This window comes from Malaclemys terrapin, chromosome 17 (genome assembly GCF_027887155.1).
Source record: "Malaclemys terrapin pileata isolate rMalTer1 chromosome 17, rMalTer1.hap1, whole genome shotgun sequence".
Taxonomy (NCBI): Eukaryota; Metazoa; Chordata; order Testudines; family Emydidae; genus Malaclemys; species Malaclemys terrapin.
In genome coordinates this window covers 12,869,427-12,894,931 of record NC_071521.1, presented here as the reverse complement: position 1 = coordinate 12,894,931, position 25,505 = coordinate 12,869,427, and the positions used below count along the sequence as shown (strand labels likewise).

Below are 25,505 nucleotides of genomic sequence, written 5' to 3'. Positions count from 1 at the left end.
CTAGACCACCTTGCCTACACACAACCGTTGTATTGCTTTAACTATAATGATATAACAGTACAGCTCTCCCTAATGTGAATGCAGTTATATCTGTATAAATGCACCTGGTATAGCTATCCCTGAAGGAAGGAGAATACGCTTTACCAGTATAAGGCACCTATATAACTGTGTCTACACTACGGGTTGTACAGAGTTAACTATTTCAGCAGAGAAATAACAACCTCTCTATACCAGTCAAAAAACTGTATAGACCTGGCCTAAGTTCTAAAGATTTTATATATAATACTCTCTGTTTTTCCTAGGTTAACAAGTGTGATCTCTCCCCCAGTGGATGTTATTGCTTCTTGTGTCAATTGTTTGACTGTATTGGCTGCCCGCATGCCAGCTAAGGTGAGGGGATACCTTCTGATTTTCGTGAAATGGAATAGTCTGCGCGTGTGTATATATAAGGGGTATATTTATACTGCTCTCTCCTCTTCTAGGTCTGGACTGATCTTCACCACACAGGGTTCTTACCATTTGTTGCCAATCCAGTTTCCAGTATGAGTCACATGATTAGGTAATTCAGTTTTCTCTTGTGCCTTTGCTTCCCTTGATAATATGCCACATGAGGTGTAAGTGTTTCACTAGTGCGAATTCTAGACTTTCTAAAATCCAGACACCTAATGTTCCATTCTTACATAATAAACTGGCAAAATCCTTATTGTAAATTCAGTTCCACTGAATCACATGTGACTGAGCTCCTTATATTTTCTATAAGGAGAAAATACTACATTTAGACATACCCTCTGATCATAAACGTGCTTAGCTTTGCAGCAGAAGCAAGATTAATCAGACATATAAAATACAAGATACTGCCCTTAAAAAGTAAAATACTTCTTGAGTGCAAGGGTGATTTGTCCTGAGCTTGATGAATCACCTTTTCTCTACTCAGGATCATTCCCCCATGTGCATTAGTTAATGTGATCCCCCTCCCTGCTGCATATGTGCGCACACTTCTCAGTCATGCTTGGTTCCTATTGTACATACAATGCACGCTCTCGCTCCTTCCACAGTGCTGAGGGAATGAATGCTGGGGGCTATGGAAACCTGTTGATGAGCGTGGAACAGCCTCAGGGCGAGTATGGTGTCACCATCTCCTTCCTACACTTGGTCACAACTCTTGTCCGTGTAAGTGTTTCTGCCGTGCTCCTACATTTTCTGGCAGCAATAGGTTACTATTAGCTGGTGAGGGTGAAGATGAGGTAAAGGTGTGTACTGAATGTATGAGGTTCCCTTGGGTGGGGCCGTCTCTGGTATCCATTTGACAACATACCCACTTTTTGTGCTGGGGCTCCTGCTTTTCCCATGATTTGGTCTTTCCAACAATCATCTTCAAGTTGCAAATTGCACTGGCTCCCTGATCAGGATGGCAGGAGGGCTCGGTCTCTTCAAAGTCCCATTAACATTGCTCTGGGTAAGCAGGAAAGGAAAGCTTTGTCTGCTGCTTTTCCTCTTTGAGAGATCCAAGTGTATTTACCTCCATAACACATCTGATCTTCATTTGCTTTGAGTGCAAGAGAATAGAAATTGCTCATAAACCTCTGTCCCCGTGCTGCATTGCGCAGCACTGCTGGCAGAACTGTTCTGGCCCCTATTTCTGTCTTTGGAGTGTGAGGATTAAATGTCTTCCAACCAAAGATGTCACACCTTTGAACTAGAATCGAAATTGTAATGTTGCTGCTTTTTCTAGGGGCAACTTGGCAGCACCCAGAGCCAAGGGCTGATGCCCTGCATTGTATTTGTGCTGAAGGAAATGTTACCAAACTACCACAAATGGCGCTATAACTCCCATGGAGTGAGAGAACGAATTGGTAAGGATAGCTCTTCAAGGGGAGCAAAGTTGAACTCTGTCTAGAGAGAATGTGTCTTTCTCTGTTGCCCTCCCCCCTTTCATTATAAATGGCTCAGTGAGCACTTGGATTTATACTTTATAATGCAATGGTACCTATTGCTTCTGTACTCAACAACTGCTCTCTCTGAAGACTGAATCCATTCTTCTTGCTTTTCAGGGTGCCTAATCCTGCAGCTCATCCATGCTATTCTGAATCTCTGCCCTGAAATGGATCCTCACAGCAGGTAAGGGGGAAGTGAATTTCATACATCACTGTATATGCAACAGCCCCATTTACAGTGCAGAAGACCTCAGTCACTGTTCTTTTGTTCGTAACTTGGAATGTGAAATACTAAACTGGCAACAGTATAGTGTGCTGCTTTGTAGCCTTGGTCCATCTTGCTTACGTTGAGCCCAGGGAAATGTAGAAAGGGGTGGGAGAGAGGGCAAACCCAGATGGTTATGCAAAGCTGCTGATGAAGGGAAGGAAACCAGTGGACAGACTTAATTTTATACTGCTGCAGATGTGCACATTCCAGACTGCCATCCACTTCTCTGTGGTTGGTGTTCCCACTCTGAGGGTTTGCACCTAACATATTGGGGAATGGGGGAGAGATGAAGTGAGGGGGTGGTATAGAAATTGAAAGAAGTTACTTTGTGTTAACTTTCATGGTGCATGGTGGATCAGTAGGACCCTTCTATCTTGCACATTTCTAATGTGCTCATCCCTGTAGTGTCTGGGTTGATGCTGGCACTGATACATGTTGAGTGTATCAGATCAGGCAGAGGACCTTTCCTTTGCTTGCTTGCTTTCCAATGTGTGTGTGTCCTTGTCTTGCAGCAATGCTCCAAGCCTGCAGTCCTTGTGCATCTTCAGCCTGGCCAACACGGAAGCAGGACAGGCTGTCATTAACATCATGGGCATCGGTGTGGACACCATTGATATGGTAATGGCCTCACAGTCCTGTAGGTGAGTCACATGTTCCACTCTTGTGGCATGGAAAAAGCAGCAACAAATCATACTTGAAATGTGGTTTAACTGGGTTACATGTTGCTGGGAGTCAATGTAGCTGCCAATCAGGGCAACTGTCTCTGATCAAAATTCTGAAAAAATTACCAAGAACCTGCTGCTTATTCACAGTTTTCTGTCGCTGTGCTTATTCTCTTCATATATATTCCCTAATTCCTGCAGTTGCTTTTCATTTCTGATTTTGCTTAGCCTAACTGAGTATTGCATTATGGAAATGAGATATGGGTATGCTTGATTGTTTCACGCTTGCTTGTAGTAATGCTATTATAAAGAGCTCACTAGATTCAGCATATAAAAGTACCAAATGAAGTAAAAGGCAGGAAAATTATAGCAAAAGTTCCAATTTTATTGCCTCCAAATCATGCCTTGAGTCCAGTCCAATCTGCTAGCATGAGTAAACCATTACAAAGCTTGAGTTGCAGTGTTCGAAAGTCCTTATGGTTTCCTGATTAATCAGTTTCTTAAAGGTGGATTCCTGAAGGCAGTACTGGGGGCTGCTTCACAACTTAAACCTCCTCCCCAACCAGTTATCAGGACAGTTACTTTTGGACACTTCAACAATGGTTAAATCCGTTTATTAGTGTGTAACTAAAGGTCCTTCTGTGCTTTGAAAAACTCTCTCTGGCCCTTAATAGTGTGCTCAGGGGACCCAGGCAGCCTTTCTGGTTCGGGAGCATTAACTCTTCAGATACTTTAACAAATCTGGTGGGGAAAGAGGGAACCTAGAATACAGTGAAAACAAATAGAAATATTGAATTAGAGATTTTTCAGACTGATGCCACATGCCTGCAGTACAGATAATCTGTAGTAGAAGTTTTCAGACTTCTTAGTCTGGACCTTAAGTATGAGTGTGCGTGCGCGCGCACGGAGTACACCTGCCCTTCCAGTTGTGACCATGTGGACCCCATCCTCTCCCATTCATGAGAGCATAAAATCTCTCATGAATGTAGCAGTTGCTTATGTGGAAAAGTAACATTAGGAAAGTACCTAAGCATTGTAGCTGCCTTTCATGTGGGTTGCCCTTTGTGAAGAAAGTTAATCAAGCTGCTTACTTTGGCTCTTCATTTCATCTACCCTCCTATCTGTTCTGCTCCTCCCCCCACCTGCACATACTGCTTTACTACGTAGTCCTCCTCTCCCCTGCACATTCAGGAAGCAAAGAAGAGAGCCAGCACTGTGTGGCTTGCTGTCTCTTCACGGATCACTAGCAACTGCTCCCCAGACGACCAGTGGTATACAGAAGTCAGGGGTTTTCAACTCTTTGATCTGTCATAGAGACACATGACACTGCTATATTTGGTTATTTTACAGTAGCTGTTGGATGCTGTCTCATCACCCTGTTTATACAGGTTGGCTGTTGTTCCTTAGCCAAGTTTGGTTTAGTCAAAAATAGTTCCTTAACAATAGTGTCCCAATAGTGTTCTCCCTTTCCTCTCCTTAAAATGACCATCACTTATTTACATGCAGCATTGTTGTAGTCATGTTGGTCCCAGGATATTAGGGGGACAAGGTGGGTGAAGTAAGCTTTTATTGGACCAACTTCTGCTGGTTCGAGAGACAAGCTTTTGAGCTTACACACAGCTATTTGGACAGTTACCTTACATCTGTATCAAAGGTAGCATGCATCAGCAGTTATGATACTATGTGTGCTCCAGGGCCTTGTTTACCCATCTGTGCCAAGGACGTTTTAATCTTTTTGATACTCTTGCTTTTATATATTAGTCCTTGAATTGTCCTGGCTTTGCCTCTGTACTTCCCCTTTCCATGCTTCCTGTGCCTTGCTTCTATAAAAATGAAGTAGCATGATCTTAGAAATTTTAGATTTATTTTACTTGTTTGGTCCAACAGTTATACTCACTCCCTGGAGAATTTCAAGGGAATTGCACGCATTGCAGATTTGTGGAAGTAAGTGTAATATTATGCAAGCCAGAACCACCCCACCCTTCCAAAAAACCCTTATGTTCAAATAACATGCTATGTCTGACTTATGGTGAAGACTAGTTTTATCTCATCTTCTTGTCCCTCTGTATTATAGCCTTTGTAATATGTAAAATCACCCATAATTTGGAAACATGCATGGCGGGATGGGATAAGGATAAAGCATCAGTTTCAATTCTGAATTGCCTCTTTGTTTTCATGGAGTTATCTAAACACAGTAATAACTCTATCATTCAGATTGTAACAGCTGACATTATAAGTCTGATCTTGAACTTGGCTCTCCTCTGTGTAACTTTCTGTAAATTTTCCTTTCTGCCTGAAATTTCTTCTCCATAGTCTCTGTGCATAGTAGAATCTTTTTGCAAAGTTTTGAGGTTAGTTTCTTAGTTATGGGAGTCTGAAGAAATAAAGAAGGGGACTCAAAATTGTTACAACTTGTTTTGTCTTTTCGTAACTGAAAAATGGCTTGGTCGGAAAACTTCACATTTGTTTTACATGCTAATTCTCAGTTAGAACAGACACACAGGACTGTTACTAACAAGCTGAAGTGGAAAAGCTTGTAATTATGAAGGGTCAGATTTTAAGGCTTTAAGTATAAAATTGTTTCTGTGACCGGCTTTGTGGCAGTTGTATCTGCAGAGTTTCATAAGAGGAACTAGTTGGGGATTTGAAGAGGTTATAAACTCTGCCTGTTGCCTGAGGGAGATCTCAAGTAATCACCAGAGACAGCGGAGGAGTTGGGCCCTGCTTACAAGCAGGGTACCTTTGCCCCCCCTTTGTCCCAAACTAAGCAGCTCCTAAAGCAGATGTGCAGTTAAGGGGAAATATTGATCTTCATACTGAGGCCCCATCTAGCCACCACCCAAAACTGTGTGACCCTACTTCCAGTTTCACTCTGAGACACTGAGTGACCCTCTGCCCCAGGTATAGCAATTTGCCTCGCCTCATCTTCCTATTTCCTTGCCATGACCATTCCCATCTTAACACGCCTGCCCGCCCCTAAAGATGTGTTGTGATGAAAAGGGGTTAGGAGGCCTTAAGGCTCACGCCTTCCACCTCTGCTTTGTTCCAGAACAAAAGGGAAGGGGGAGCCTGGACTTGTTAGGGGGAGGTGAGATCTGTTGGGAGGTTGTGGCATTAATCTCTAAAAAATTGTCCCTAAACTTTAATAAGGGTTAAAAAGGTTAATACAACTCAGAACTAGTTTTTTCTTTGTCTGATCGGTTTGGACTCTTTATAAGTGAGACTAATGGTAAAAACAGCCCCTTACCGATTTAATAAGCTACTGTGAAGCGAAAGGCCATGTGGATCCTCTAACAGCCGCTGATATAGACAGCAGAGTTTAGAACCTTCATGAGTGCAACATTTGCAAGAGACTTCTCATTTTGCACTAACCAGGATAAGATGTGCTAACAGCCAGTGGAGTTTTCTGCTTTTAAAAAGCCATCATAGGAGAAAATAATTATGCATTCAAAATTAAGAAAATTCAAAGTTAAATTCTCTGTACTAGCTTGAACTCTGCCCCAGATACCTGTCCAACTCCCACTTGTAGCCTAGAAGCTCCCTTTTTAATAAAAACAACAAGGAGTCTGGTGGCACCTTAAAGACTAACAGATTTATTTGGGCATAAGCTTTCGTGAGTAAAAACCTCACTTCTTCGGATGCATGATTCCTTTTTAATATTTGCCTTCCCATTCTTCAATCCCTTTCCTCCAGTACAGATCACTGACTCCCACTAAAAATGTATACTAGCCTATGAAATGCTAAACAGCTAACACATGGAAGTGAGACCTCTCCCCATTAAAGAATAGACTACAGTATCTTATGTCTTTTTCCACGTACACATCACCTTCCGATCTACTATCAGACTGTAGACCACCTAACACACTGAAAAGAGAGATGCCTCTAAACAGTTACACCTTCTGCAGATTTCAGAGTAGCAGCCGTGTTAGTCTGTATCTGCAAAAAGAACAGGAATACTTGTGGCACCTTAGAGACTATCAAATTTATTTGAGCATAAGCTTTCGTGGGCTACATCCCACTTCTTCGGATGCATAGAATGGAGAGATCTATGACCCGTGGTACATTGCCAAAAGAAAGTATTTCCCATATGGTATTCATTGAACAATATATGTACTCTAAAGGGTGGGTTTATGTTCCATGCAGAAGCAGGTGAAACTCTCATGGGAGGGTGAGCAAGATATGGGGAAAGAGTTACCGTGGGTGGAGGAATCTTAACTTCAGATGTCTTTGCTTTCTAATGTTTAAGTGAATTATGTCTCAAACTTAACTGTATTTCAACAACTTTTTTTTGTCTGGTAATTAAGTTTTTAGCTTATTTTTTGTTGGTTTTAATCTTCCTCCTCCTACTCCTTGGCAATAATGGACGATACAAGAGTTTAAAAAAAAAATTACATTTTTTGGGGGTTATTGGGTCTGTCTGAAAACTGCTTTTTGCAGTTCTCGAACTTAAAAACTTATGAGCCAATTTAACTCCAACCTAGGGAAGAAGGAAAATCACAGAACAGTTACGCATCCCAAAGACAAGGCTTGAGAATAGAAACACACTCAGACCCTTGTGCTACTATTATAAACTCAAGATTAGTTATGCAGTAGTTTTTTTGCATTATATTGCTATACTTGCATGATAAGTGAGAATGAATAGAGTTCTCTTACAACCTTTGCTCTTGCTTGATAGGACCACAGAATACTGAATTTGCTATTTGAATACTGTACAGCTAATGAGCATCATTTGAGTTGATTTTAATGCATTCCTTTTGGTTTCTGTTTGACAACACAGCGATGAGTCACTGGGCCAGGGCCAGCTGCTGATCCAGACAGTAAAGCTGGCGTTCTCGGTCACCAATAACGTCATCCGGTTGAAATCCCCTTCGAGTGTGGTATCCCCACTAGAACAGGCACTTACTCAGCATGGTATGTACCTCTTTGTTGGACAGCCCAGGCAGTAGTGTCTGTCCCTTGCACACAAATAATGTGTAACTTGCTAACATTGGATTGAGGTCTGACTTCTCTGAACAGTGCAGTTCTCATCCAGCATACCAGTGATGGGAGGGCGCCAAAGGGCATTCTCCTTCTCCAAGGGATTAGCCAATGGACATTTAGTAAATTCCCAATAATGTGGACTAGGCTAACAAGTTTTCCCCTTGCATTATAACCTTTATGGAACCCTCTTATACAGTGACTCTGAGTATGTGACACTGGGCCCACTTTTGGGAGGGTAGCAGAATTGTTTTTCTCTTGCTCTTCACCCACTAGGATCTTGGTGGCACTAATGCTTCTGGTTCTTTGCAGCTCTGGGAGCAGTGTGGAAGCTTTGAACTATATTCTCATTGTTGACTCACCAGGACTGCTTTCAAATAGCCACCTACTGTTATTTTCACTTGTTTTGTTTACTGCTTTCCAACATGAGACAGTGCTGAACGGTATGGTAAAGCAGCTGCCAGTAGTACCTATGGCTAGACCCATCCGTTGTCCTCTTGGAAAGCTGAATTCATTCCCTCTCATTCCCCTTTCCACTCTAGTATAGAGTAGTATGACTGCCTACTAAATACTTGCTGAATAGTCTGTCTCGAAGAGCCCTCATAGGAGACTATTTCAGCTTCTCGCCTGTGATTTAATTGTGTTCTCACCAGGTGCTCATGGGAACAATCTGATTGCTGTCTTAGCCAAATATATCTACCACAAACACGACCCAGCACTGCCACGCCTTGCCATCCAGCTGCTCAAACGACTCGCTACGGTAAAACTAGTTTCTCACAAGTGCTTTCCCATGCTTTCCCTTTTTGTTGATTCTACCACTTAAACTGTCTCCAGTGACCCTCCAAGATACAACCTGTGAATGTCCTTGCTTTGAGATTTCCAACCTTGTCAAAAAGGAACATATATTAAGACTTATTCTTTACCTATTAGACTAACACTTTTTGATTGTTAAAATCTGAAAGCTCCTCTGGGTTTTATTTAGGCATTTAAATGGTGCAATTTCAGGGGTATTAATTTTAACATGTCTCAACCCAAATTTATCTAGCTGTCTGTCTGTCTTCTTCAGTTTTGTCCCTTTCCTTGTGAAATAGATGAGGAATGGAGCATAATTCCTAAAGAGGCAACCAAAACTCAGAACGATTTGGCAATTTTCTACATGTTCCATTAAAATCAAAATTATTTCTTGATTTCTCCTCTCCCACGTCCCTGCGCTCCAGGCTGAGAATTTTCTGGAATTTCAGTTTAAAACAAATATTACAAGCCCCATTTATATTTTGAGAGGAAGCATCATAGCGTTTATCTACATTTTTTAGCGTGTTTCTTCCCTTTTGCAGGTGGCTCCAATGTCTGTTTACGCCTGCCTTGGGAGTGATGCTGCTGCCATTCGTGATGCCTTTTTGACCCGCCTGCAGAGTAAGATTGAGGACATGCGCATTAAAGTCATGATCCTGGAGTTCCTCACTGTTGCTGTAGAGACACAGCCTGGGCTCATTGAGCTGTTCCTGAACCTGGAAGTGAAAGATGGGAGTGATGGGTCAAAGGTAAAACACCAAGCGTCTACATAAGGATTTACTGGAGTAACAGGATATTCCTATCTTTACATATGGCTTGGAGCTTTCTGGCTTTGTTCCTTATTTTAGGCTTGGTCTACACTCACCCCCCAAATCGAACTAAGGTACGCAACTTCAGCTACGTGAATAACGTAGCTGAAGTTCGAAGTACCTTAGTTCGATCTTACCTCGGTCCACACGCGGCAGGCAGGCTCCCCCGTCGACTTCGCGGTACTCCTCTCGTCTAGCTGGAGTACCGCAGTCGACGGCAAGCACTTCCGGGTTCGACTTATCGCGTCCAGACAAGACGCGATAAATCGAACCCAGAACTTCGATTGCCAGCCGCCGAACTAGCGGCTGGGTGTAGACATACCCTTAGTAAAGATCTCTAAGGATTTTCTTTATCCTCAGTATGAGTGTCTTTGTCATACACCCCGAGGCGCCTGACAAGATATTGAACATTGGTTTTAATGCTGTGTAGCCTGATTCTGGGACGAGAACCTTATGACCTACTGATCAATTGGCAACAAGGTTCCCTTTGACCAAAGAGAAATCTTCCTGTGTTCTCCAACCACTATGCAAGCACCTCCTGTTTCAGTATGCTATTTCATTGCACCTGCAAAATACACAGAGAAGTATAAAACTTTTTTCCTGCCCCTTGAAGTAATCTGACTTATACAAATAATTTATTCCGCTTTTCACTGTCTTTTTAGATATTCCTCATAAGTGTTCTATATTAAATGTATGTGTATATGAAATACACACCTATACCATGTGCTCAAGCTTTACTTCCCTGTGTATTTTGTAGATGGAATTAAATAGCATACTGAAACAGGAAGTGGTTGGATGTAGATGTCTCTCATTTTCTCCCTCTTGCTTTAGGAATTCAGCTTAGGGGAATGGAGTTGCCTCCAAGTGGTCTTGGAACTGATAGACTCCAAACAGCAGGAAAGATACTGGTGCCCTCCCCTCTTGCACCGGGCTGCCATTGCATTCCTTCATGCTCTGTGGCAGGACCGTCGGGATAGTGCCATGCTGGTCCTGAGGACCAAGTGAGTCATTGCTTTTCTATGCTGTCTTTAGATGTGGCCTGTATTCCTTGTTTCTAGATGTATAACTCTGGCTGTTTTCAAAATATATTTTGTTTGAATGGGCTCAGTTTACCAAGCTTTCCAAATCACTCTGTGTGACTGCCCTGTCCTCAGCATTTACTATACCGCCAAACTTTGTCTCATTGGCAAATTTTATCAGCAGTGATTTCATATTTATTTCCAGTTCATTGATGAAAATGTTGACTAGCATTGGGCCTAGTACCATTCACAGGCTGATTGAGAATGGGCTGTTTTAAACTCTATTTCAGTGAATAGAAATGAACATATCCCACCAGTTCTGACCGGTTGGAGGATGCCTTTTAATTGTAACTTAGATACTTGGTGGTCAGACTCAGAGGCTTCTCAGCTAATAACTGGTTAGATCTCTTCCTCCAGTCTTCTGGTAACCTGCTTTGCATGCAAAATATTGGGGAAAATTTCAGTAGTTAGGGACGTTTATGTTAGGGAAAAATTAAACTTTCTGTTGTGAAGCACATATGCACAATTCTGTTGAAGTAACCCTCCTCTTTCAGTGTGCTCTGCACTGCCAGGTGAGTAGTGTTACTACAGGTATGGTGTGTGAAATATCTCAGACAGTGGAGTTTGCAGTGAAAGGCTGGCCGGATCAGGCTGTTCTTGTCGGGTGTGCTGTTTAGGTCCGTGGCGCTCACCCAGGGGTACGTAGAGGTTTTCCCGGGGATACATCAACTCATCTAGATATTTGCCTACTTTTACAACAGGCTACATAAAAAGTACTAGCACAGTCAATGCGAACTAAAATTTCCTACAGCCAGTGATTTGTTTATACTGCTCTATGTACTATGCACTGAAATGGAAGTATAATATTTATATTCCAATTGATTTATTTTATAATTATATGGTAAAAATGAGAAAATAAGCAATTTTTCAGTAATAGTGTGTTGTGACACTTTTGTATTTTTATGTCTGATTTTGTAAGCAAGTAATTTCTAAGTGAAGTGTAACTTGGGGGTACGCAAGGCAAATCAGAGCCCTAAAAGGGGTACAGTAGTCTGGAAAGGTTGAGAGCAGTAGGAGAAGTATGGTAACTTACAGTATTTTGTGTGTGTTTTTAGGCCAAAGTTTTGGGAAAACTTAACCAACCCCCTCTTTGGGACCCTTTCTCCCCCCTCAGAAACATCAGAGGTGAGTTGTTAATAAGGACTGAAAATAGCTGTGTTTTTCTGAGAAGTGAGTGGTGCGTGCAACTTCCTTCCTTTTGCTTGTTGCCATCTCAGAGGAAATATGGTTGGGTAAAGCACAAGGAGGAGTTCTGAGAGTGGGTTTTATTTCCAACGCTTGCACGGATTAGCTGTGTAATTTTGGATTAGTCTCCTCAACTCTCACTGCCTCTGTTTCACCATCTGTAAAACAGAGAGAACCTCTACCTAACAGGGACGATGAGGCTTACCTCCTTAATGTTTGTAAAGAACTAGTACACTAGATGTGCAATTGTGTGTGTGTGTGTTTATATACATACGTGTACAGGATAGTTTGCTCCTGTTCCCAGACATCTGAACAATCTCTCCTCCTTACTGGGCCTACCTCAGACTGATTTGGGCTCCTAAGGATTTTGCCATTCTTCTGCTTTGAAAACTTCTGTCTTCCCTGTGAAAATCCTAATCCCCCTCCATCCAGCTGTCATACAGATTTGAATATGGTGCTCTTCCCTTGTTGGCAGAGTAGATGAGCACTGTCTACTAAGGCAGCTGCTCTACATAAGGCCATTTGATCCTTACTCCCGCCCTAACTAGAGAAGATGGCTGTGGCACTCTCATGGGTGGGACAGTTCTCACAGGAAAGTATAGTACCATTCACTCTGCCTCTAGGTGATGAGCAGGCACAAGTCTTGCTTCCATCCCTGTCAGCCCCAGGGAGGCCCAGAGGGTTGCCTTTGTGCTACTCCCTAGGCCCTGTTGGCATAATGCTCAGGAATCCAAGGGTAACAGGAAAACTGGGGCCACTTGAATAGCACAAGGGGGCTTGATTGACAGTGTGGGTGCCCTGGACTTTTTAGACTATGATCCTCCACTCTCTTTGTAGGACAGAGCTTGGGACACAGTGCTGCCAGATCTGACCTGGAGCAACAGATAACTTGCTTATGCTCTGCTTTTATTCCCTCTTTGTAGCTCAGTGTCTTGGACACTTGTGCCTTAATCATGAAAATCATCTGCCTGGAGATCTACTATGTGGTCAAGTGAGTCATTGACAATCTGTCCTGCTCTAGAGTTTTCAATGATGCTTGGGGCACCTGAAAGTGAGGGCAAAGTCCTGCCCTGTGTGTGGAGTACATACTAAGAGATTATCCATGTTTGAGGGAGAGGCAAGTTGAAGCTAACAGTTCTATGGAAATGCTGGACGGACAGTCAGTAGTTTACCTGTGGCCGCTGGGGCTCAGAAGAGAAGAGCCCAAGCCTGCCTCATTTGATTTGAATTTCATGCAGCCATCTATTAGAGAAATAGATGTCATGAGAAGAGTTTCTGTGACCTGTAAATGTGACATTCTGGGTATGGATCTCAAAAGAGGAATATCTGTCCTGGAATAATGAGACTTTAAATATTTGTAAGCTCATTATGGGATTATGCTAGCCACATGTAATACAGTGAAATGTTCCCATCACACACTGGATGCTAGGACTAAAATTAGGACAATCTAGCTTTTCTCCAACTCTGTAGCAGTGCATAGTATTAAGTTTGTGTCCATGATTATGCCAGAAAATTTTACTTTGCTTCAGTAGGATTCTTTGGATAGAGTGGGGTAATCGTGTTTTATAAAAAAGTTTCACCATTTTAATATCTGTAATTATGGCATGACATTAATTTACTACTTTAGCTTCTTGTAATGTTAGGTGTGTCTTTTTGGAGGGTGGGGCAAGGACATTCTTCTGTTGGTCTAGCATTGCCAGATATGGTATTTTATGGTATTGAGGAAATACTACATAGAATAGTCTCTATTAAACATATTTCCTTTGATAAGCTTAGTTTTGTTTCAAGTGTGTATCAACTCTGTAAAATAACACTGAGGGGGTTCAAGTTTGTGTCTCTGACTTCTAAATCAAACTTCCTCAGTTTACAAATGAATGGATGATTTTCTAGTTCCCAGACTTGCAAAACATATCCTGAGGTTTAAAAGTCCAGAAGTGTGTTCTCTCTCTCTCTGTCCCACCAGAAATAAAATTCTCAGTAAGATTTAAAATTAAGTCTGAAACATGATCCAGAATGGATTCCAGCTTCTTCTCAGAGACCTGCGCTGTTCTGCAGTGCTAATAGGAAGCAGTAACTTACTTTTATCCCTAAAGTCAGCAGAATACACAGACAGGGAGCTGATTTTCTGAGTAAGAATGTGACTCTCTTACATACTCACTTTCCTGAATGTAACTACTGTTCCGAAAAGTTAGGAATAAATAAAAATCACATGTTTAAAAAGATGAGTTGGTTCTCTCCAGAGGTCGCTCTTCTTCCATACCATTTGATGCAATAATTCGGGTCCCCTTCTGAATTCACTCTAATGTGTGGGACAGTCTTGCCCCACAAGCTGTGCCCATAACTTTCCAATTTGAATCTTTGGAGGAGCGTCTTCTCTGATCAAAGAATAAATGAATTATCTGATTTCTTTTCTTGTCTTTGTCAGGGGCTCACTGGACCAGTCCCTGAAAGACACCCTGAAGAAGTTCTCCACAGAAAAGCGCTTTGCTTACTGGTCAGGATATGTGAAGTCATTGGTATTGCATATGGCAAAGACAGAGGGTAGCAGCTGCACCTCCTTGACGGAGTATCAGATGCTGATCTCGGCCTGGCGAATGCTGCTGATTATCTCCACCAGTCACGTAAGAGCCATCTTGACTAATAATGATTTGAATAGATACGGGCCCTGTTATTCAGGCCACATGTGGCGCAGTAAGGGATCAGGCTGTTGGCTTTTGTTTCCATTATCTTGTATGTTTACTCACAATCCAAATGGACACCAATACCGTACAGCAGAATTACCTCAGTGAGTTTTGTTTTGCCAAGTGATCAAAACTAGCATACTGTATGTGTGTGGCATGGGAGTGAGGGGATGTTGCATCATTTCTATAATAAGTGTAAAGAAAGCCAATAACACTGTCTATACCCAGAGAGATGTAATAGGTAATTATTTTCTACTGCATTTTCCACTCCATGCATCTGATGAAGTGGGTTCTAGCCCACGAAAGCTTATGCCCAAATAAATTTGTTAGTCTCTAAGGTGCCACAAGGACTCCTCATTGTCTTTATAGTAAAGTGTGGTGAAGATGCCCAGTGTATACCCTGTCCCCAATTACCTGTCACTCAGTGTTAATTTTTTGCCCCTTGCTTTTCTAACTAGTAATTCTTAATTTTTTCTCTATAATTTGAATCATCCAGCAGATGCAAAAGCCTATGCCACCTTGTAAATTAATAACAAATACAAAAAAAAGGGGGGGGGGGGGGTTGATGTTGGATTGGAAAGATGAGGGTGTGTGTTTTGTTGATGTAACTTTCACTATCGTGTATAATTAGTCTGAGCTCTCTCTTTATCTCTGATCTGTCTCTAGGCAGATATAATGCATCTGACTGAATCTGCAGTCCGGCAGCAACTGTTTCTGGAGGTGCTAAGTGGGACCAAAGCTTTAGTAAGTGTTTGCATTTCAATTTGTAGCTCTTCAAGGAATCTGTTTCAAGAATGGGAGCACAATTGTCCACCTCCTTTGTGGAGCTCTAGTCTTGTATCTATTTGTGGTTCAGATTTTCCCTGATTCTGTGAGATTAGACTGAAACAAAAAGGTCTCTCTCAGAATTACTTTGCTCTCCATAAGTCTTTATTCTCCAAATTGTATTTGATTTTCTTGGCCAGCAGGTGACACTGCAATTAGTGCTATCTAGTGATCCTGCAGCGAGGCCAGCTGGGTGTTGTTTTTTTTTTTGAGCACAAACGCAGTCCCCCACTACCACAAATTATGCAGTCGAGTTTCCCGCATTCGGGGAAATCGCAGGGGTCAGCACACCCGCAGTGCAATGGATGAGCCTCATCCTGGGAAAACCACCTTTGTGATCATGGTATCTCCCCTGCCAGCTGTTGAAAGGCGGGCATGGTCATTGGCTGGACCCTGTGTACTCATTCCAGCTACCTGCAGTTTCGCTTGCTATTGAAGGCAAGGTCGATTACCTGCTAGATCTTGAGTTTGCTGCACTGTTTCTGCATCGGCTGATGATGCCTATAATAGATGTTTCTTTTAGGTGGATGTTTCACCTGGGGATAATTTCCTCTCTTTCCTCTTGGGATAGCAAGAGGGAACTGTGGTGCATGGCTTTACGCCAGTAAAAAACAAGTATGCCACACTTTCCATTCCACGTAGGTTGCAAGTTCAGATGTAGAATTTATAAACAGGATCTTGCAATGGATCCTTGGAACATAGTAACCTCACTGCTGAGAGTTAAGTTCTGTTGACCAATAGGCTAGCACTTAAAATGTGCTGTTAATATCCAGGACTCCACACGCTTTTCTTATCAGTCGTGGGGATGGATCTCTGCTCCCATAGCTCTGTGGAAGGACATAGTGAGTCGCATCATCTTTTTATAATCGATAGTACCATAAACCTCTTTAGCTACAACATGGCTGTTTCTCCACATACTCTGTTGACTACTTGCTCTGTACACAAATCTGCTTGGAGTATAGCAGCTGGGCAGGGGAGGGATGGGGAAGCTCTTAGTGCTCTCAGTGTCTGTGTGGAGCCTCTTCATCTTTCTCATCTGTGAATGTTGCAACTGTAACTTTTGGGCCATCTCTCCTTAGCTGCTGGTCCCCATGTCGGTGTTGTGCCTGCAGCTGGGGTCCATGCTGTGCACCCTTCTGCTGATCCTGCTGAGACAGTGGAAGAGGTAGGTGCGCTATTTGGATAACTCTTCATAAGTAAGCTAATAGTCACTGATGAATGTAAGAACTTGGAAGAAGATGTTTGAGTTGCTGTATAGACTGAATTGTCATGGTGATCTGGGAAATAAAGCAATACCTTATTGTTGCACAATACTCTTTATCTTGCCAGGCCATGGCTTTGGGGACTGTGTGATCGCGGGATTCACATTGAGGGTGGAATTGATGATGGGTGCGGCTGCTGAACTTTATTGTTAAATAGTGATTTTATGCTTTTGTGTGTTTACTTTCACTGGGGAGAAGTGGGACAAGGAAACTTAAATTATAATGAGCCTGCAATCTCACTGTATTTCCGCCACACATTTCTGAAATATCCATGATGAGATCCTACTGGTTACTTAAATTAAGCAAACTGTATCTGTGCCCCTACACACACATCCCCTAGACGTGATTTGCACAGATCAGTCACAGCCAAGATAAGTGGGGAATCTTGTCTCATCTGACGAGCTCTCCCTTTTTTGTTGTCAGCGAGTTGGGTTCTGTGGATAAAATCATAAACTCCTTGACGCAGATTCTGGAGGGAGTGCTGCAGGCAGATCAGCAGATGATGGAGAAGACCAAGGCCAAGGTGTTCTCTGCTCTCATCACTGTTCTGCAGATGAAGGAGATGAAAGGTGAGAGGGCCTGGCAGAGGTTATGAAGATCAGAGCTGCCACCACTGGAAACACTTGTGTCCCAGTCAAACATTTTCGAGTCAGAAATGCACACATTGTTGGCTGCCAGTGCAGGACAGTGACTGTAGTTGGTAGCCAGTGGGATTTTTCTGTTTAATTTATCTTGTTTATTATTTGTATTATGGTAGCTCCCAGAGGCCCCAGTCAGCATCCAAGTCCTGTTTTGCTTGGCGCTGTACAGCACAGAGTCAAAGGCACTCCCTGCTCCAAAGAGCTTACAGTTTTATCACTTAATCTTTTTATATGGCCCTCGTCCCCGCGATCTGAATGCTGCAAGGCCTGTCTCCATGCACTTTTTGAGAAGAATTTAGGTTGAGCATGAGAGAGCTTAATTTTAGTTATATTAGCACTTGTGCCCGCCCATGGGTTATTGTCAGCTATAATGATAGGGAAGGGTGGTGCAGTTCATAAAGTTGGACTATGTATATGATGGGAATTGAATATTTTAAGGGGTCTCAAACATGATCTGGGTGTTTGTTGAATGAGAGAAATGTAGGAATTGCTGGACTAGACCACATCCGTGGTTCCATGGTCCTTCAAGTCCAATATCCTGTCTCTGACAATGGCCAGGACCAGTGCTTCAGAAAAAAGTGCAAAAAACCCTGTAATGGATAATTCTAGAATAACTGCCCCTGCTAATGGCTGGTTTATGCTCGGAAGCCATTTCCCCCCCCCCCCCCCCCCCAAGAGATCCTGTTTATTATGATTGTACATATTGTCATTATCCAGATGAATGTCTAATCCCTTTTTGAGTCCTCCTAAGCTCTTGGCTCATTTGGCTGGCTTTGTTAGGTCCCTCTGGAGTTCCTCACAGTCTCGTGTAGGTTATAAATAGATATCTGTAGAATAATGAAATGCAAAGCGAATAAGTTCCGTCTCTGAGAGGTGGAGGCCCCAGCAGTGCAGTAGTTAAACTGAAAATAGAAGAGAGAAGATGCTGAGTTAATCCATTGTGTGCTCTGTGTGTGTGCCATAGTGAGCGAGATCCCTCAGTACTCCCAGCTGGTGATGAGCGTGTGCGAGACCCTCCAAGATGAAGTAATTGTGCTCTTTGATCAGACACGACACAGCCTCACGTCTGGAGACTCTGCCGATGACAAGGACAGCATGGAAACAGATGATGCCTGCCGGGGTAAACACAAGGACCAGCGAGATGGGGTAAAGGAATCATTCGCCCGCTCTGCAGCCATGTTCTCGTTCTGTAAACAAAGTTACTTGCTGTGTCTGCTGCACCATAAAATGCCCCATCTGCATCATATCACTAGGTAGAAAATGGAGTGTCTTGATGCCTTATTTTGCCAGATAGGATTTGCAGGGTTATTTGCTTCCTGGTGGCAGAGCCCCTGTGCTTATGCCCAGACATAGGGGATAGTTAATTGAGACATGCTTCTCTTGCTATACTAAAAGTTCTGGGAAGGGGCTCTTCAGAAATCTGCTCCTTCTTGTGTGCAAGGCTGTTTGAACTTTAACACGAGGTTCCTGAAAACACACGGAGCCTGTTCTTAGCAGGCGTCTCTTCCAAAATATTTAGTTAACACCCTCTGATTTCTCTGGTATCTACGGTGGTGTCTAAAAATATTCCCTACCATGTGTCTGCTGACCGTGTACATGGCTGGCTTGTTTCTCTATGATGCAAGTCAAAGACCTTGTCTCCAGCACCTTGCGTCTCCTATACATCAAGTAGGTCAGTTACTAGCGGCAATATATATACCTCCTGAGATGACAACCCCAGGAGAGCAAGTCTGGAAGTCTGATTGTGTCCATCCTGTATGCTGAATGTACATTTGCCAAGTAGCAGATAGGTCTGAACTGCCCTATAGACTACAGTAAGTGGGATACCAAGGAGGACTGTGGTCTCTTTGTTGGAGCTGGGGACTTGAGGTCAGGACGCCTGGGTACCATCTCTGCTATTGACAAGCTCTGTAACCTAGCCTGAGTTATTTAACCTCTCTGTAAAATTAGTATTATGTTTACTACCTCCCAGGGCACTGAGACTATTAATACTTAACATTTGCTTGGAAAGGATCATGAAAGGTTTTATAAGAGCAATGTGGTGGTTGTTATATGAGCAGTTAGGATACTCCCACCTCAAAGGGGGAAGAGTGAACCCTTGAAATTGTGGGCTCAAATGTGCGAAAGTCTTCAGTGACCTCTGTGTATGTTTCACACTTCGCTCCTTTGTGACCCATTACCTCTAAAGAGACTGTGGGTTGGTCCTGACTGTGAAGGACTATAGTAGCTGTGAGTCTGGTGGTGTCAGGACTCCTCTGAGTACCTTACTGCAGGAAATGGATTGTTACTGCTTCTCTCCGAAATCTGTTTTAAGGAATTTTGCTACTATGCAGCCCAGTAAGTGTACATAGTGTTTACTGATGTCATAATTCATGTATGTGAGAACAGTTACAATTTATATCCCATCTACCCATTTGTTTTTGGACAGCCTTTTAATGTCTGTCTTTCCTCCCTATCCCGCACTCTGGGATCTCTCATGTCCCTTTCTCCCTCCTTCCCTGGTGCTGCAGGTGTGTGTTCTAGGGCTGCATCTGGCAAAGGAACTCTGTGAAGTAGATGAAGATGGAGATTACTGGCTGCAGGTTACCAGGAAGGTCCCTATGCTGCCTACTATCTTCACTGCCCTAGAGATCAGCCTGAGAGTTAAACAAAACCTTCACTTCACAGAAGCCTCATTGCATCTACTGCTGACCTTAGCCAGGACGCAACAGGTGAGAGAGAGACACAGATGAGAGCTTCTTGCTGGATTGTTGGCTCTATATTTAAAATGCAGTTCATCTCACTGCACTGTGTGTTGGCAGCATCAAACTGCACAGCTGAGCAGTGGCGCCATTAAAGCCCTGCCAAGGGGGAGGAGTTGGTTGTAGGTCTTGTACAAAGAACTGATTAGTATTTCCTTTCCTTGCTTTTCTGGATAATGGAATGTCTGTGCTGGAAGAACAGAACCAATCCTGCCCTAGTGTCAACCTATAATTCAAAGCAAGTGTTTTCCCTGCAAACACCCTCCGCCCCATCCAAATGTAGCCAGGACAGCTAAGACAGCTCTGAAATGCGAGAATCTGCTCTCCCTGTAGCCATAATATAAAGCAATACTTTTTTATTGAGACCTCAGCACTGTACAGGGGGAGGAGTATGTAAGGTTCCTTTCTTACAGGAACTTTCAGTCAAAGACAGAGGGGACACACAGGGTACCAGCAGATGAGGAGGTGTGTTCATCACACAGCCATGTCGGGGGAGGGAGATGTTGTTTTTCATTTTAATGAAAAAAAAGTAGCACTGTCTGGGGCGATGGAATTCAGGTTTCTGGGCTGCAGGGAAGAAGTGTCTGAAAGAGAAGGGTGGATGTGTAGAAAACAGAAGTGCTAGGGGCATCTCCCCCAGCTCAGAGACAATGGTGGTACCTCTGCCAGTGACTTTTCCGTGTTGTGCAGGGTGCAGCAGCTGTGGCTAGTGCTGGTGTCACACAGAGCATCTGTTTGTCCCTCTTGAGCGTATACCAGCTCAGCACTAATGGAACAGTTCAGGTGAGTGCTGCTTCCTCTTGATGTGGATTTGAAACGCATTGGGAAACCTGTCCTGCTCACTCTCTGCTGGCTCTGTACTAGAGCAGTCATGGGAATAGAAGAGACGAGCACTGTCACATGTGCCCTGGAGAACTCTGATGCCATTGTGAGAAGTGTGGGGTGTATTTGAGAGGGCAGAAAAACAAATAAACCATGTGTCTTGTTGTTGTGGCTGGTCTGTTCAGACACCTGCTTCATCTCGGAAGTCTCTGGATGCCCCATCCTGGCCTGGGGTCTATCGTCTCTCCATATCATTGATGGAGCGCCTTCTTAAGACACTAAGGTACAACTTCCTGACGGAGGCACTGGACTTTGTGGGTGTCCATCAGGAGAGGATTCTTCAGGTATGTCCACCCCTTCCCCTGTAATAGCTCAGTTGTCATGTATGTAACCGTAGCAGCCAGAATGTGCGCAGCTAGATACAGAAGACACAGTCCCTCCCTCAAATAGCTTACATTCTTCAAAAAATAGGTGAAGAGGCGGGGAAAGGGATTCACAAGCAAAGGGGTCAGACAGGTGATGGATACATGTCTTGGTAGCTATTAGATCCTGAGTTGTTAGCACTCATCCATCCTCTTGGGGGTCCTAATTCTGCTACAGTTGTTTCATGCACTCACTCAACGCAATAACAGTTGTGGGTGCTGGGTGAGAGCCTAAAGACTGTAACCATCTGGTTGGAAAAGGAGAAACTGAAAACTGTTCTTAGAGGTGACCTCGCTCGGACTCCATCAGGTAATGAAAATGCTGCAGTCAAGACTCAGTGTCCACCTAGGTGGGCAGCTCCAATATCTAATACAGGGGTCAGCAACCTTTCAGAAGTGGTGCGCCGAGTCTTCATTTAATCACTCTAATTTAAGGTTTCGCGTGCCAGTAATACATTTTAACGTTTTTAGAAGGTCTTTTTCTATAAGTCTATAATTTAGAATTAAGCTATTGTTGTATGTAAAGTAAATAAGGTTTTTAAAATGTTTAAGAAGCTTCGTTTAAAATTAATTAAAATGCAGAGCCCCCCGGACCGGTGGCCAGGACCTGGGCAGTGTGCGTGCCACTGAAAATCAGCTCGCGTGCCGCAGGTTGCTTACCCCTGATCTAATATTTCAATCCCTGTAACAGCTGAACTTTGTCAGGACAAATTTGCTGAATAGCCCTGTTCCTAGGTAGATGCTGAATTGTCTCTGTGTTAGCAGACTTCTTCGACAAATAGCTCTCTTGTTTTGGAGCAGGAGCACCTGCTGACTGGAACTGGCTAACTTGTAAACCTCAATGAGTTCAGAATGTCACTGGTGTCTCCAGTCTGTATTGGAGCTGGTAATTCTCCCACTGCTTTCAGCTTATGTGTATTCAGCTCTTCTTTCTACGTAGGAGATAAGTATTTTTGTGCTCTGTCCATCATGGTCTGTGTCATTTCTCTGTCTCCAGTGCCTGAATGCAGTACGGACAGTGCAGAGCCTGGCCTGTCTGGAAGAAGCTGACCACACTGTTGGCTTCATTCTTCAGCTCTCCAACTTTATGAAAGAGTGGCATTTCCACCTTCCGCAGCTCTTGAGGGACATACAGGTAGTACTCAGGGGAATGCTTTGGTTCCTACATTTTCCCACACACTGTCCAGCACAGCAGGACAGAGAATGTGCCTAAGGGAGAGAGCTTGTAAATAGCTCTTTCATTGAAGCTGTTTTAATGGGGATCATAACAGGCCATTAAAGGAAGGCAGCTCTTTATCATGAAGGGTTTCTGGACCTTACAGTCACACAGCGAGGTACATTTAGTTGAGGGGGAGAAATTGACTGGGACTTAGAGGTGACAACTTTTGGAGGATTGGCTGTCTTAGTGCATGTGGGTTGGAACCTCAGGATCAAGATCTTAAGGAAAACATTGGTAAAATCTGAAAACGCCGTTGTTGTTGCCCATTCTCTGGGGTGAAAGGTTCTGTTCAGACTGGATTTTGAAATTGTTAGGGTATAATAGTATAATTTAGTCTTGTGAGGGGACTCAGTAATGGAGAATTTGGATGCTTGTTTAGGTTGCAGCTGTGGAGAGTGTCAGCTATGGATGGATTTTTTTTTTTTTTTCTCCCCCCTCTTGTTTCAGGTGAACTTGTGTTACCTCTGCCAGGCTTGTACCTCCCTCCTGCATAGCCGCAAAATGCTTCAGCACTACCTGCAGGTGAGGATGGGGGTCCCGGGAAAACTGAAGGGGGGAGTTCTGGCCCTGGGTCTCTCACCCATAACCAAGCAAAAGATCGATCAATATCTAGTCACTGTTTCCAGTGACAACTGCTGACCAAGACCAGTCCAGGAGCCAAGGTTTAGTTAATTATACCCCTCCACAACCAAAACCTAGGAAGAACAGCTCTGTGTGACAAAGTGGGAATGTTTTCTCTGAATACTGTGTGGGTGCCTCAGTTTCCCTATGCATTTCTTAAGTATCTAGGTGGTGGGATAAGGGGGTGTGATTGGTGCAGAGCCCTAGAGGGCCAATGTGATGAATGAGAATGATGGACACCATGTCTTCTGGCAACCAATGGCCTGGGCCCCTCCCCTGCAAAGGTGCCAACTGAAGGTGTTGGAAAACAAAGAGATCAGGTGGCCTCCTGGCCTGGGAAAGGGACAAAGGCCAGAGGAGGGGCTGGAGAGTTTCAGTTTGGAGCTGGCTGGGGAAAACGGAGGAAGCCCCTGGGCTGGGGGTCTAAGCTCCCTGCCCCACAAGACAGACCTGACTGAGGGGTCCTGTTGTCTGTATCTACAAGCTCTGTCTTGGACTATGTTCCTGTTGTCTAATAAACCTTCTGTTTTGCTGGCTGGCTGAGAGTCCTGGTGAATCGCAGGAAGTGGGGGGTGCAGGGCCCTGACTCCCCCACACTGTGACACTCTGAAATAGGGGATGTTTTGTGGGCCAGTCATATTAAGCAGAATGTATCTGACATGGAAACCGTAGCCACTGCCTGAACTCTTTTATTAGCTACTTCCAAACTACCAGCTGTGCAAGGTGGAAACTGTGTCCCAGTGGTTATTGTACAACTCTGCCTCCTAAGAATGGGGAGTACAGGAAGGACTTCATGTCCTTGGCTTGGTTTAAAGTGGTGGTGAAATATGGCTCTTGTAGTATCCCTAGATGGATTTTGGGTGGGAAGGTGTTGCACTTCAGGCACCACTTGTGTTGGGGCTCAGGTTCTTTCTGTCAACATTTTGATTAGAAAAGCCCTTTCCAGAGCGTGGTCACAACACACATGCACACTGTACCCTTGCAATGAAGACAAGGCTGCTCCTTATGATGCAAGCTAAGCATAGACCTCAGGCTTCTAGTAGGTTGCCAGCGTGGCCCTTAGTGGGCAAAGCGTGAGTATCTTGCTTTAGGGATTCCTGTTACTGGTAACTTGTTTTTCTGCAAAGCTTGGCCGTAAACTGCAAGGGATTGTATGTGTGTGTGTGTGTCTTCATTTGACTTCCTTCTCCACAGACAAAAAATGGTGACTCCCTCCCATCAGCTGTGACACCTCGAGTGCAACGCACCCCCCAGACCTCCTCCAAGCATCCAAGCCCTGAGTCAGAGGCAGCCGAGCAGAAGGCACTGCGTACAGTGCAGTATGGTCTCTTGAAAATCCTCAGCAAATCTCTAGCTGCTTTACGCCACTTCACCCCCGACGTCTGCCAGATCCTCCTCGATCAGGTACAGGAACAGGAGAGTGATGTCTGCGGGGGAGGGAGTTTGAAGCACCGTAACTGATATTGTGGGTCTCAATGGAGCCACAGCTGGTCCCATTCATACAGGAGACTAATCCCTCCCCCTAAAACACACAGGAGTCCATACCTGCACCCCAGACCACCTAAACTGAATTGCAAGGTACATCCTAGATTTCAGGCAACCAGAATGAGCATTTTATTGCTATTCATCAATGTATGTGTGTTGATTCCATCTTAGGCAGTGACACAGGAGGACGTTTGCATCTCTGTTTACCACATTAGTCTTTTGATTCTAAAGAGCCTAGTAGCCAGATAGCTCTTTGGTGTGGAGAAAAACTACTGTGCTATGCAGATGATATGATAATGTCCCCTCCTCAGACACTTGTCTTGTCTCAGTGTGCAGGATAAACTGGAGGTTGACTCTCTTTTTTCTTATTGCCCCTTTAACACCCTTTTCATCCCTAATACCTTAAGCAGGGGTGGTGGCCACACCCAAACCTTTAGCACTCACATTAATGCAAACAAAATGCTGGCCCTGGCTGTCAACGTCTGTATCTGCCAGCTGTTCTTTGAAAGGTGGAGCCCAAAGCAGGAGGTCAAGGTCCACGAACCCTAAGGAATCAGACACGGATCAGTCGGAAAGGAAGTCCTGTCTGCACTCTCCTATCAGGGGATTGAGAGGTGGAGGTGCAGATATTTTCAGAGCTTTCACTGGGATTGTTTAGCACAACCATGTGTGTGAGAGAGACACACCCACACACATCCCACCCAATTTACCAGAGCAGACTAATGCTCCAACTAGTCTTACATCCTACTCTTGCAGTTACACATGCCTCACACTTCATGAAAAGGCGTCCTTCCAACATCCACTTTGCTAGCAGAGTGTGGATCCATACTAACACAGCATAACCTAGAGGGTAGAGCACTGGACTGGGACCCAGGAGATCTGGGTTCTGTTCCTGATTCTGCCTCCAGTTTATTGTGACCTTGGGCAAATTACTTCCTTCTTTGTGCCTCTGGCCATGTCTACGATGCAACGGGGGTCGATTTAGCGGGTCTAGTGAAGACCTGCTAAATCAACCAAAGAGCGCTCTCCTGTCGACTTCGGTACTCCAGCGGAACGAGAAGATTAAGGTAAATTGATGGG

At 43.9% G+C, this 25,505-nt stretch overlaps 1 protein-coding gene and 1 non-coding gene across 2 annotated transcripts in view; one reads left to right on the top strand and one right to left on the bottom strand.

The window, feature by feature from the left end:
- Window positions 1–25,505, top strand: part of NUP188 (nucleoporin 188) — a 47,323-nt gene that overhangs the window by 19,023 nt on the left and 2,795 nt on the right. Inside the window, exons 18-40 of the mRNA XM_054007648.1 lie at window positions 303–390; window positions 483–559; window positions 1,056–1,170; window positions 1,733–1,853; window positions 2,052–2,118; window positions 2,715–2,843; window positions 7,642–7,775; window positions 8,495–8,601; window positions 9,176–9,382; window positions 10,274–10,443; window positions 11,577–11,646; window positions 12,630–12,697; window positions 14,132–14,327; window positions 15,054–15,131; window positions 16,292–16,377; window positions 16,898–17,043; window positions 18,080–18,261; window positions 19,626–19,826; window positions 20,547–20,639; window positions 20,864–21,022; window positions 22,098–22,235; window positions 22,767–22,841; window positions 24,135–24,344. Coding sequence (XP_053863623.1) covers window positions 303–390; window positions 483–559; window positions 1,056–1,170; window positions 1,733–1,853; window positions 2,052–2,118; window positions 2,715–2,843; window positions 7,642–7,775; window positions 8,495–8,601; window positions 9,176–9,382; window positions 10,274–10,443; window positions 11,577–11,646; window positions 12,630–12,697; window positions 14,132–14,327; window positions 15,054–15,131; window positions 16,292–16,377; window positions 16,898–17,043; window positions 18,080–18,261; window positions 19,626–19,826; window positions 20,547–20,639; window positions 20,864–21,022; window positions 22,098–22,235; window positions 22,767–22,841; window positions 24,135–24,344 — 2,917 coding nt within the window. The remainder of the gene's footprint in view (window positions 1–302; window positions 391–482; window positions 560–1,055; window positions 1,171–1,732; window positions 1,854–2,051; window positions 2,119–2,714; window positions 2,844–7,641; window positions 7,776–8,494; window positions 8,602–9,175; window positions 9,383–10,273; window positions 10,444–11,576; window positions 11,647–12,629; window positions 12,698–14,131; window positions 14,328–15,053; window positions 15,132–16,291; window positions 16,378–16,897; window positions 17,044–18,079; window positions 18,262–19,625; window positions 19,827–20,546; window positions 20,640–20,863; window positions 21,023–22,097; window positions 22,236–22,766; window positions 22,842–24,134; window positions 24,345–25,505) is intronic.
- Window positions 15,421–15,577, bottom strand: LOC128825451 (U1 spliceosomal RNA). The gene has a single exon (XR_008442669.1). It is a non-coding gene; the product is annotated as a U1 spliceosomal RNA (small nuclear RNA).